This window comes from Gossypium raimondii, chromosome 12 (assembly GCF_025698545.1).
Source record: "Gossypium raimondii isolate GPD5lz chromosome 12, ASM2569854v1, whole genome shotgun sequence".
NCBI classification, from domain to species: domain Eukaryota; kingdom Viridiplantae; phylum Streptophyta; class Magnoliopsida; order Malvales; family Malvaceae; genus Gossypium; species Gossypium raimondii.
The window spans coordinates 57,082,186-57,095,761 of NC_068576.1; the positions used below are offsets into that span (position 1 = coordinate 57,082,186).

General features: G+C 29.7%; 1 protein-coding gene across 1 annotated transcript; it reads right to left on the reverse strand.

Annotated features, from left to right (window-relative positions):
- Positions 1-1,831: 1,831 nt before the first annotated feature.
- LOC105765669 (phosphomethylethanolamine N-methyltransferase) lies at positions 1,832-6,774 on the reverse strand. Its single transcript, XM_012584873.2, has 12 exons — positions 6,530-6,774; positions 6,244-6,356; positions 5,144-5,281; positions 4,909-5,046; positions 4,691-4,834; positions 4,491-4,601; positions 4,246-4,387; positions 3,876-4,156; positions 3,228-3,389; positions 3,053-3,106; positions 2,191-2,265; positions 1,832-2,091 (listed from the first exon to the last, which is right to left on the reverse strand). The coding sequence occupies exons 1-12, from the start codon at positions 6,540-6,542 to the stop codon at positions 1,993-1,995; spliced, it is 1,470 nt and encodes a 489-aa protein (XP_012440327.1). The 5' UTR covers positions 6,543-6,774; the 3' UTR covers positions 1,832-1,992.
- Positions 6,775-13,576: the final 6,802 nt, after the last annotated feature.

Below are 13,576 nucleotides of genomic sequence, written 5' to 3' on the forward strand. Positions count from 1 at the left end.
TAAAGCTTATTATAAAATTTAATTAATTTAAATATTTAAAATAATTGGTGTTAAAGTTTAAGAATTTTGGTTTAAAAATTGTCATTTGAGATATTTTTATCGAATAAAATAAGTCTTTATTGAAAATCGGTTTGAAATTATACCACATCATCACTTAAATTTGAAAAGAAAACTAAATTTTAAAATTAATATGCAAAAAGGAAGAAAGAAATTAAATTGAAAATATAAAATTTAGAGATTAAATTTTATTTTATTCCTAACATAATTATTAAATGCTGACGAGACAATTGAAAATGGTACAGCCATTGTGTGGAAGAAAATAAAGAAAGTTAGAATGATAACATATGAGAATAAAATAAAATGCATATTGGGGCTAAATATCTGGGTGATTAGCCATCCAACTCAACAGTTTAGCAATTTAAATTCAAGTTTTGACACTAATTTCTTAATTTTGGACTAAATTATGATAGATTAAAGTAAATGGATTAATTTTTAATTAAAAATAAAAAGTTAAAATTCAAAATTAAACCATATTAAAAAAATAATTGGTTTTATTTTTAATTTAAAAACAATTATATTTATATATTCAACTAATTTTTACTAATTAATTTGACGTTCTATTAACTCCTCACATCAAAACTAGATTTAAATTAATATGATTAAAAAAGAATTATGTTATCTACTTCCGTTTTCATCTCAATGTTATGTCTTCGTCGACATTCTCCATTCTAATATTGTTTGGGCCTAAAGTTCACCAAAATAAACCTCTTAGTCAAGTTTAAACTCGAGTTTCGTCAAATTTATCGAGAAAGGTTGACTCCATTCAAAAAAATCTATGAAGTGCTAGTTTTAAGGAGTTAACAGATCTTTTAATAAGTTGATATTATCCCCGAGCAAGGTTTTGACTCTCTGCTCCATGGAAAGCTTGAATGCATAAGGTTGATTGAAGAGGCCCATGCCCTTATAGGCATTGTTGGTTTAGTTAAATCTATTTGGTTAAATTTTGCTATTAATGCTACACTACCCTGTGCGTAAAATTATAAAAATAATCAATGTTCTCCAATTTGATCATTTTAAATCTTTATACTTTTCAATTTTTTTGTTTGACATAAACAACATCTGTTAAATTCATTAATTAGCTTTTCTTTTGTAAGTAATATGTTAAAATAATAAGCGTATGTAATAATATATTTGATGCATATCTTAATTTAATGAATTTAACGACTATTATTTAATCATGAAATTTTAATATTTAAAAATATAAAAATTAAAACAATCAAGTTAAAATATAATAACTAAATCTACAAATTACATAAGGAACTAATTGCAAAATATAAGAAAAAAAGTCCGAAAACTCCGATGGATAAGAGAGCATCTGGAATGATGACGTCAAATTCATTCAATGAATCTAAAGTAGGAGAGAGAAATTTTCAGTTTTGATCAAAAAAAAAAAAAAAACCTGTTCATTTGATATTTTTTATTTTGGTTTAGTTGAGTGGGGCAGGTTGATCCGTTTTGACCTCAGTTTAATTGATTAATTTAATTGATTATTGAATTTTAGAACTGAATCGACAGAAGAAATTGACCTTTTTATATTAATTTAAAATTATTTAAAATACATTTATATTTTATAATATATAACATATACATAACTATATAAACCCAACCTAATAACGCAGATTAATGGAAAAAACTGACTGAATCAAAGTCTGTTTGATTTGATCGATTTTTCATGCTAAAATCAATTAGGTTGGTTTGGAAAAAAATTTGAACGAATGAACAGATTATAATCTAAAGTCTAAATTAAGTGCCAGAAAATTATCTAAGCAACTGACGAAAAAGGGATAATTTATTCAAGGCAAAAGGATGTTTAAGTTCATAACATCAGAAGCAACAAGCATCAAGTAGAAACAACTAATGCTAACTACACTCTTATTACCATGAATCATTTATTAGAGAAATGAGAAAGTAACATTAGAGAAGAAGCAGGACTTAGTTTTTGTTGGCAATGAAAAGGCCCCATCTCTGCTCCCCAGATCTGGTCCTAATCAGCTTTGCCTTCCATCCCCCAACGATATCATCATAGTCTTCCTGAATATTGGAACAAAATAAAGGATTGAAGTACCCATTAGTGAAGGGAAAAAAAGAGAGAAACATATAGGGTTATCAAAATGATGACAAAATGCTCACCTGAGAAAAGTCGGTGATGAAGGTATCCTTGTCCTTCTCAACTTTGTCTAATTCACGCTGCAGAACTTGTATAAACTGAAAGCATAAGCAAACCGTTCGTTTATTAGCTAGGTGGAAAGCTCAACCGGAGACTCTTCGATCGGAAATTGCTATTTTCTCGATGATTTTCAAATTGGTACACAATCTCTATTGAGGAGAAGCCAACTCTGTCGGGCGACGTCTGCAAATTATCATAAGCTAGGAGCTAGTGGACCCCTCGACGAGTAGGTATTATCCTCGGAAGTGGTCTCTCGACTCCATCAAAGAAGCCACAGATTCACAGAATAAAAATGCCTCGGCAGATGCTTGAAAAAGTGAAATATACGCAATGCGCATGGTCATTCAGCAAGAAAATCTCATATTTGTACTTAGTGAGATTTTAACCTATTCCCTATAACATATGAGGCATTGTTGGGTAAATAAGCCATCAACATTGTCACCTGTAAGTGCCTTATATGATATAGGGCACGGATTTGAATCCAACCATGTGCGTTGCGTGTATGGTTCTCATTATCAAGCATTCCAAAGAGGCAATCTCTTTCTGTGAACCACCACCAATACCTTTGCAGGGACTCAAGCTTTCGACAAAATCGAGATACAAACTTTCACCAAGGGGCAATACTAGACATGTTGAGTGCTTGACCCAAAGTTCAATCCTCAACAATCCCAATTAGAAAAAGCTAGCAATTCAATTAAGTGTGACTAACCATTTCATTAGCAGATAGCATATTATAGCTATCGAAATAATTCTTGCCAACATTGACCAATCAGTTCATAATATTACAATCATACGAAAGAAATAAAAGGGTCGGTTTATCTGAACCTGATCGGTTCGATCCTCTGCAATGACCTGATCAAAACCAGCATCCGTAAGCATCTGTAAACATTATGGCAAAAACAAGACAGAAACGGTAAGTCGTAATGTTAGAATTTTGTTAATAAAAAACAAGAATGTGACATGAAATCAAGAAATGGTTATTAACTTGAACAATCCAGACCTGGCCATAAGCTTTTACATCATGGAGATCATAGCCTCTCTGCTTGATGTACTCTGCAAATTCAGGCGATGAAGCTCCTGCGCTTTTGCAGTAATCACTTATAAGAACTTTGCCCCCTGGCTTCAACCATTTGTAGAAATATCTAAATAGTGCAGGCTTGTCCTGAAATTCAATTTACCATTAAGCTTTACTGTAGAAATTTCTGATGTTGATGCTAATGCTAAATCTCTAATCCATTGAATCTTAATTAAACCATCTTTTAATTAATATAGAAGGTTAATTGCACCAGACATTCACAAATTCAATTTTTAAATTGATCTCTAAACTTTAAAATGTTATAAATGTTCAAATCGACTCTTAAGTATTATCTCTGGGTTTAACATAGAGCATATTTAAAATATGTGGATCAAATTTTAAACACCTTCATGCAACTTGACAGTAAGAGGGCTATTTCCTCTTCTTTTTAACACATCAGACCGAAGCTGTTATAGGTACATATATGTTTAATATCTGACCACTTAAGCTGACATTTAACACCCAAACTGACATTTTGGGTGACAGAAAACTTGACTGATAGATACTTATATTTTGAGGACTCAATTAAAATGTTAAATTTGAAGCCTAACTTGGAATCTGAATCGTACTTACTTGAATGTGTAGAATCGTGTCACGGCTGTAGATAACATCAAAGCTGTTATCTGGATAAGTCTTTGTAGTGCAATCAGCAACTTCAAATTCCACAGAGCAATTGAGTCCATTGGCTCTTTCAAGAGCAAAAGATATCATATTTATGGACAGATCGATGCCCACAACATAGACTCCAAATTCTTTTGCCATATAAAAGTCACCTCCACCTATGCCACAGCCAACATCTAGAACCTTTTGGCCAGGCTTTAGATCCAACTTCGCCACAAATTCTTTCGTTGTTTCTGCTCGAAAACATGTTTCATTTTAGGAAGAAGACCGTGTAAATTAAAACAAATATGCAAATATAGCGATTTGGTTGAAGAGGTAATACCTATTCCTCCAGTGCTCACAAATCCTTCACCAAAGGTACGCTCATAACGAAGTATGCTATTAGCTTTGTACTGAACAGTATCCAAGAACCGCTGGAATCCACCATCATTATCTGAACTGACCTTTTCCCAGATCCAGCAAATCTGCATTTGCAAACAATACGGTTGAATCTTGTCCATATTGTATCCAATTCAGAAAAATAATGATAATAAAATGAAAATCGATGAGTTCATGTTTTGTTTTTGCCTGATTCTGATTCTTTTTGTGCTTAACATAAGCACTGATGCACTTGTAGCCAACTAAAGAAAGTTTAAACGAGTTTCCTGAATCATCAGTTGCATGACATTCTTTGAAGACCTGCATTAGAATACATAGCCAAACATCTGTTTAGTAAAACAATACCTCATGCTGTTTCACATACATATTTCAACCATCAGAGCACAAACCTGTGTGTAAAATCTTGGCTCACGGTAGTGAGAAGGGGCATGCTTTTGCTTGCAGTCGCCAGATTGATCAAAACAAGCCTCCCTGAAGAAAATATGTCCTCCGACTTTCAACCATTTCATCATCCCTTGGGCCAAATTCTCTACCTGCATTTAGTGATGGTTAACACTTAACAATAGTTAACTTGTGAAACTGAACCAAGTTTTTCTCATAAAATTACCTCTTCATTTGAGAGATACATCAGCAGCAAATTTGAGAATATCAAGTCCATTGATCCTTCTGAAATATCCAAATCTGGGGAAGTCGCATCGGCACAAAGGAATTTGATGTTCTTATAATGTCCATTGATGCTTTCATTCTGCAAATAAGGATATATCCAAAGTGAAAAATCTAATCAAGTCCCTTATGAAATAGCAATCTAAATAATTTCTGTCAGGTTGTTGAGCTTCAATTACCTTCTTGATAACATCCTCAATGAAGTCTAAAGCTATAACACTATCAGCCTTCTGAGCTAATTCACCGGTAAATCGACCAATGCCAGCTCCTAACTCCAAAATACATTTCCCTTCATATGGCGGGAGCAGGGAGAGCACCTGCGTATATCAACAATGAACAATTAGGAATCTAAAAATAATTATTGAAGGATAAACGTAAAATACAAAAGAACAGCAACACTTAAAAGGTAATAATTAGCATGGATGTATATTTGAGTCTATCCTACTATAATTACAACTGAAATTATTCATAAATAGAAAAAATTAAATATAAAAAAAAGAGTCGAAAAGTTGACACTAAGAATACGTATATATAAATAAAAAGCAACAATTCCTTTAATTGCTTTGAAAAAAGCAGAATCACAAGGCACAACTTTTTTTCAGCTTTTACATCAAGCATTACCTAAAGTTAGTGCTTAAAAATCATATCTTTTTTTTTTTGATCCAAGACCAAATCATTTCCTCTATCTGTGGTTGTTAGATAAACCAATTATTATGCCACTACAAATGAAGAAAAACGACATCATTAGCATAATTACAGAGTAATCATCGTGCCACACAAAACTTAAAGACTATTAGCAGCCAGCATGTTATCGAATTTTTGTGTTATGTGTCATATATATTTTTTCGTGGCATAAATATCTTAATTTATATATTTAAATATATGCTCTCTTTTTTCTTTTCTTCATATCATTCCTGTTCTTGATCTAGTTTTAGTTATTTTTCCCGCTTTAATTTATGTCACTTCTTTCGTAATTGGCGCTGCATTAAATGAGATTTTCTTTGATAATATTTGTAGTATCGAATAACTAATTACTCATTTAAAAGTTGGATAAACTCAAACAATATAGATAATTAAGGAAAAAGGAATTATAAGCTGCGATGACAACAATTCAACAAAATAGAAAACAGAGCATCAACATAAAACAACTAAAATCAAAATAAAGCTCAAAATGAGATTAATAAAAAAGATCAACGAATATAAACACATACTGGTAGTGAAAAAAGATTAAAGAAAAGGAATTAAAATAAAATCAAAATATCAATGAATAAAAAATTACTTCGAGTCGGTCTTCTTTGTCGAGATCTGCGTCCTTGGAATCAAGTATCGTACCATCCTCTGTTAAATCAATGGAGTGTTCCATCCAGTAGTTCTTTTGAACCTCACGTTCACCTGTTATCATTTTCCAATTAATCAGTTCTTTCTTTTTTCTTTTACTAAAAAGTCGATCAGATATCAATGCTCTTACAAGTGTTTGTTAAAATTTGTCAATCGATTTCGATTTTCATTCTTCCAATTCCGATAAAAATGCAATGAAATTTTCAGATGGAGCTTAGAGGTCTCACCGTTAGTCGCCATGGTTACCGGAGAAAGATCGCTAGTAAGCTTTTAAGAGTTCGATTTTTTTTTCTTTTAAAGAAAAAAGAGAGCGAAAAAGATTTAAAATCCCTCAACGGCAAGACGAGATCTTGAAAACGACCTTGATCTGCTGTTTTGGATCCTTCCTCGCTGCTGCATCACACACTAAAGTGCAAAATAATTTGAGCTACGATTACTATTGGAACTGCAAATTGAATTGTGTTGCGTTGTGGAAGTTTAAGGCCACCATTTTTTTATAGAGCCAAGAAGGACAATTTCGTCATTTCATATGAGTACTATGCATCTCAATCTAAAAAGCGAATTAATACCATTAGACACTAAGTACATAATTTAATTGTTATAGATTTGAGTTAATAATTTTACTTATTTTTATTAATAAAAATTGATTTATATATATTAACATGAGATATATGTAGCATTTTATATATCATTGTTTGATTATTTTGTTAGTTATATCGTTTTAGTAATAAAATGGATAAAATTTTAATAAAATTATCAATTTACTTTTTAATTTAACGTATAGAGATTAATTAATATATTTATTTTTAATAAATGAGATAAAATATAATTTAACTCTAAAAGAGAATCTATTGGGGTCAACCATCCATCTTTCTTTTTATGCAAAAATAAACTTATTATTTCCTATTGGATTTTATTCATCCAAATTTGGAACCTCTCTACGTTTATAAGCACCGAACAAAAGTAGTAAAATACAATTAGGGAACAATCTATCTTTTTCTTTTCCTTTTCTCTCTCTAGATTAGTATCTTTTTAGTAATTTTTTTTCTTTTTTTTTTGAATAATTTCATTACAGTTTTTTTATTACATTTGCTCTTTTTTGACATAATATCTGGAATTATTCATAACTCCTCTCCAACCCATAAGTATAAGGATAATATGTCTCAACACACTCGAACTCACATCTTCGTACATTAACAATAATGCTTATGTCAATCGAGTTAAGACTCAATCGGCTTTAGTAATCTCTTTCTTAATCTCTTGTATCTTTGGTCAACTTCTCAAGTACCAAGTGATACTTATTTATCTCTTGCTTCATGAACTCTAAATTTCTCATTTCTTTTAGGGATTTGGCTAATCAAGATTAGGGTTGGGTTCTATTTTTTCTCTCTTTTTAAAGTGTTTGTTTGTTTGTTTCTCTTGTTAGGGCTTGCTTGAATTGTCTAGAATAGTTTTTTGTTATCCTTTTGCTTATTGTCAATCTTCTCCTCATCTAAAATCCTCTTCGACTCGGTCCTTTTAGGAGCCAAGTAAAGAGTCCCTCTACCTAGTTGAGAGCACAAATTAAAAGGTTATTGAGTCTATGAAGCATCCTTTTATGTCAATCTTTAGGCTGTCTTGTGAAGTCAAGATATCTTTTAAAATAATGAACTCCAGTACTTTGATTTGTGATGGAGAATTTTTGAGTTTAAAAAGAAATAAAATAAAATCCTATCATGCATAATTTGTTGCTAGCTTTTAACAGGAGAGATAAGTAAACTTATACCTAGTGATAACTATAAAAAAATAATATAAAGCATAGTTGATTAAAATGATTTTGAACACAATCAATATGTTTCCAATTTTAATTAAATAAACCTAATACATGATTTTTCTTACAACATAACTATTAATCGAGTGTTTATTTATTTTAGGCTTAAATTATCGTTGTATCGAAAAATTAATATTTTTAAAATTGGATAGGTGGTTGAATTGGTTAGACCCTCAATTCGTCCATCCAATCCGATTAAATAAATTATTAAAAAATTTATAAAATTTAAAAATTTTCCAATTGCTTGATTCAGTATTTTTTTATTCGATTCAATCAACTCATATTAGTTTTCAGATTAGTGAATCTAATACCCTTTTCTATATTGATACTCTAATCGATTTTTTATTCAACTTATCTGATTTATGGATTCAATCTAATTCAAACAATGTTATTAAGACTAATTGGCTTTTGGATTTGGTGAGGGGATTTCGAGGAAAGAAATATAAAATTGACGAGTGAGCACTTACGACAATGTGCGGGGGACCTCATCGTCATTTTCCTTTTCCACCCCAAGATTTTTGTCATTTTGTAGTAGTTTCATTGAATGCAACAATTTCTTTTATATAGAATGTATTCGGGTCGAGACAAAATCATCAATAATGCAGCATAGTGAAATATTATTCAAATACGTTCCTTTTTTTAATTTTTATTAAATAAGTAGAATCTGATTCTTCTATTATCAAAATACACGTGTCCAACTTTTATTTTATGTATAAAAACAAAATTAAATAAATAAATTATTTGATATAGTGGAGTTTTATATTTCAGGGTTGTAATTTAGCTTATATTTATATTTTATGTTGAAGGAATAACTAGGTAACGCAAAAATGGTGATGTGAGGATGTACGATTCACTTTGTTCTATATAAGATGAAGAGTTATCATTTAAGATGATCAGAACGGGTGATAAGGAGGTGAGAAACACGAGAGAGGGATGGGATAAGAGAAAGAGCTTGTCTCTGACTCTAGACCTTGGGTCTTATATACCTTTAAGACCTAGTGCTAAGGTGTCGCATGTTAAATTCTTATAAGAATGTGAGGCAATTGGTTAAGTGGTCTCTCATATATGTGATATGGAATAGAGGACCAAAATCATATTCAAATTGTTTAATTCGAAAAAGAATGATTTAAATTTGACTCAGAAAGAAAAAATAAAAAATTTAGAAATAAAAAAATAAAAGCATTGAAAGAAGAAATTTGATAAGAATGAATAAATAATAAAGAAACAAACAAACAAAAACGAAAGAAATTAGAAGATGGAACGAGTAAACTAATGGATATGAACAAACAAACAAATTGAATGATGAAGAATAAATTCTCACGACTCCTTAAAGAAAATTAAGAAGAAAACTACTTCTAAAAATCACAAAAAAAAAATCTTATACAAAAAACTAACTCCATAGTTAAAAACGTTATTAATGAAAATAATTGTCTATTTAGTGAACAATGATGAGGCTTTTATATGAGCTAGCTAACTACATCCAAATAACTTAAAATGTTAAAAAAATCAAAATTCGGAATAAATAAATAATAAAATAATTATACCTAATAAATACAATATTGTGTTCACATGTAATCAAAATTAAGCCTAAAAATCGAACCTAATATGATTTGAACTCTAATTAAAAACTCGTAATTTTCGTAATAATCTCGTCCGAAAATTCTGCTCGCATAGTCTACAATAAAATGATCATAACTTGAGTTCTTGAACTTGAAATTGAGTGGTTCAAAATGAGTTTTGAAGTCAATAGATAGATCTTCAAACGCTATGAAGATATCTCAACCCATAAATACCTAGATATCATCTAAAAAGTCAACGCAAGTTAGCTAATTTTTCAAACTTGAAAATTGACAGTTTCAGTTAATTGAATTGAATTGAATAATCTTCACCCCATCCGTGCATGTATCAATAAGCCTAGGTAAGGTGGCTATAAAACATGTTTTTAATCACATCAAATGTGATATGGTGGTTGGAGTCTGACATGTGGATTAATAAGTGGGAGTCCTCTTTAGTGTCAAGCTAAAGAGTATTTTCAAGAGGCGCTCTTAAGAGGTTCATTTAGACCACAAGCGAGTTCACTGCTCAATCCCAATTATTAGAGTATAAAAATTTCATTACCTAAAAAAATTCTACTGACAATATATCGAATAGTAATACAAAGTAATATACATAAAGCTCGCGAGATGTGCTCAATTCCATATTTGACACTTGTCTAACATGTATAATTTATACACATTCAATAAACTACAACAACATACATGTTAAAAAGTATACATAACAATTATATTAATAATCATTAAATCCAATTCAAATTAACTTACTAATTAGAATAAATTCATAGAAAATCATACATTTACATAGAGCGACTTTAAACATAAAATTTCAAAATTCTCAAAAATTTCTATATGTAAATTAACATTCGTATTAGCGGACCCAACCTATATTTGAACCTAATGGAGACCTTAGGCCCAATATCAATATGGGGACCCAATCCATACTTGAATCTAATGGCAAAATTCCATTATTTACTTTCGAAATATAGGGGACTCAACCCATATTTTGAACCTAACAGTAGGCCCAATACCATTATTGACTATTGAAACATAGGGGACCCAACTCATATCTATATTTGGGCCTAATACCATTATTTACTATTGGAAAATAGGACCCAACTGATGGCCGAAAATATATAGGGACCAAACCCAAAATTGAACCTAATGGAGACAATAGGCCCAATAATACCATTTCTGCATATTTGAGCCTATGCACTCAAGATATGGAGGTTAAAATGAGCTTCTTTTTTTTTTTTTTTTTAGTTTATGTTCTCATTCTTACATTTAAAAATCAGTTGTTTTACTTTTATGCCGGAGATTTTAGTTTCTCTATTTTTCAGATTTAAAATAAAAGTCCAATTGTTAACGTTATTAATATTTCATTATTAAATTCAAGTTCATTAAATAAAATTTTATTTTATTACATTACCAACAGTTTGAGTGGTTTTGGTTTTTTTGAATATTTCACAATGGTGCGCTATTGAATTTAATAAAAGAACTTTAACTGAATCAACAATTGGATCAGAATTATGAAATTTGACGAAAAGATGGATTGAATTTCGAAATGAAAAGTAAAATAACAAAATTCTAAATGTGTGAAAAAGTATAAAGAATTATAACAAAATTTAATCAAATATTAGATATAGGAACAAATGAAGCAGGCAAGTGAGGTTGATATAGGTTTGGCTCTCCTTCATTATCATTTTTGTCATGTTTAATCCTTAATTGTAAGTTGAGTTCCAATGGATCATACCCTATTTGAGTGGTAATCATCAATGTAATAATGAAACAAATGTTTAATAATAGCAACCAGAATATATAATGTAATTCTAATAACAAGTTCATAAAATAGTGTAGCTGACTAAAATATGCAGAAACGTAAATTTGTTCTTTAATTAGTAAGATAAGAAACCGATAAATTGATAAACCAATTATTGCAAAACATTCAAGTATATGCATATTGATGCCTAACCCAGAGAAACAATCGTTTCTAATGGAAATCATACAACAAATGTGTGAAATATCATGATGTACGTCCATGATCTTAAAATTTCATGATTCGTCTACTTCAAAACAAATGCTATTCACTATTGGATTTATATAGCTAATTGGATATCAGCTCGATTGACATCAGTATTGTTATCAGTATAAAATGAGTGAACTGAAGCACATTATCCTCGTATTTAAAAGTTAGAGACGGATTCTAAATCGTTCTAAATATTGTATATAATGATATTAATGTTAAAAAAAATATATTAGATTTATATATAACCATTAAACTCCACAAAGGATGATACAAATTTCATTTAAAAGGTACACAATAATTTAATTAGAAAACTTGCAACTCGTACATCCATGTTTGAGTGCATGCTTATAAATTGCGGTCGTGGGCCTTTCCCACTAGGTTTTGCCTTTTTCTGGGAATTATATATATATATATATCGGATTAAAATATTTTATTTATTATTACATAGATAATTTTAAGTTAAATAATAGAAGGATTCATTTGATCCGGTCCTGTAATAGAAAGAATTGATAAGTTTTTCACTTATATATATATATATATATAACAAGTATAATTATATTAACAAATTTAATAACTGAATTGCTAAAATATTAAACATATAAAAATTATTAAAAAGTATAAAATGTTTTAATAAATTTCTGGAGTTATATAAATATAATATTAAGAGCATATCCTTAAAGAAACGACAACCTATATGCTTTGAAGTGTAAACTTTCAAAAACGTGATGACAAAAGTTTTGTGACTCACAAGATGATCATATGGAAGGACATGCATTAAAATATTACTTCTTTTGATTTTATTTATTTATTTTTAACTTTACGAGGGAGCAATTTGGGTAAAATCCAAGATTTATTATGATTCCAACCATTGCTATTATATATATTGACAAAGAAAATAAAATATGGGATCAATATATTTGCCCATATTATTCACAAACCATCTGCCTTATCCTCTCAAAGTTGCCCCTTTTCTTTTAAGAATATATCATATTTTATATATTAGATTACAACACGCTCGCATTGCGATTTACGAACAAAATTATACGAGAACTAAATAAAATTTGATTAAAATGAATGGCTTTTTTAGTCATTTTTTAATTGAGTTTATACTCAGTTAACTCGTGATATAAACTCTGCCAGACATTTTAATCGCACCAAATATAAATATTTGATTCATATATTAAGAGAAAGCAATGGAATCACTTTGTACAAACACAGATAGTCTATCTAATTACCCTACAAATCGCATACCCTATTTCCAAGATTCAAATTGAAATAAATAAATAACCTTACAACAAGACATTCCTTTTTTATGGAACATCTGTTAAGTTGGTTTTGCATAAATTATAATTTTTTATAATCGATTTTTCAAGTTCTCGTATCGTTGTGGTTTCGAATTATTTGAGATCGGATTCGAGTTTAGAAAGATATTAGGGATTTAAATAAAACGTTTTAATTAGAAGTAAGTAATATAAAAACAGTAGATATTGTGCATACTGTTACCAAGATTCATTTTGCCCAGCACCAATTTTATAAACATTCGTTTAAGACCACTTTCACTTTTCACGTGCAATGGACGGACTCTTCCAATAATATATTTTTGATTGGAGTATAATAAAATAAAGGGTAAAGGTTATTCAATTATGGATGAAAAGTTATCAATCCGTCACTTAATTTTGTCCTTTTTATCATCATTTAATTAAAGTAAAAATAGGAACATCCAAAATTCAATATAATTAAATGACCAAAAGATGAAATTAAATAATTATTATTTTATAATTAAATCACCAAAACATATATAATTTAGTGGCTACTAATATAATTTATGCTACCTTATATATATATAAGATTGCTGCATGCGTTGCCTAATAAACTAAGCTACAAT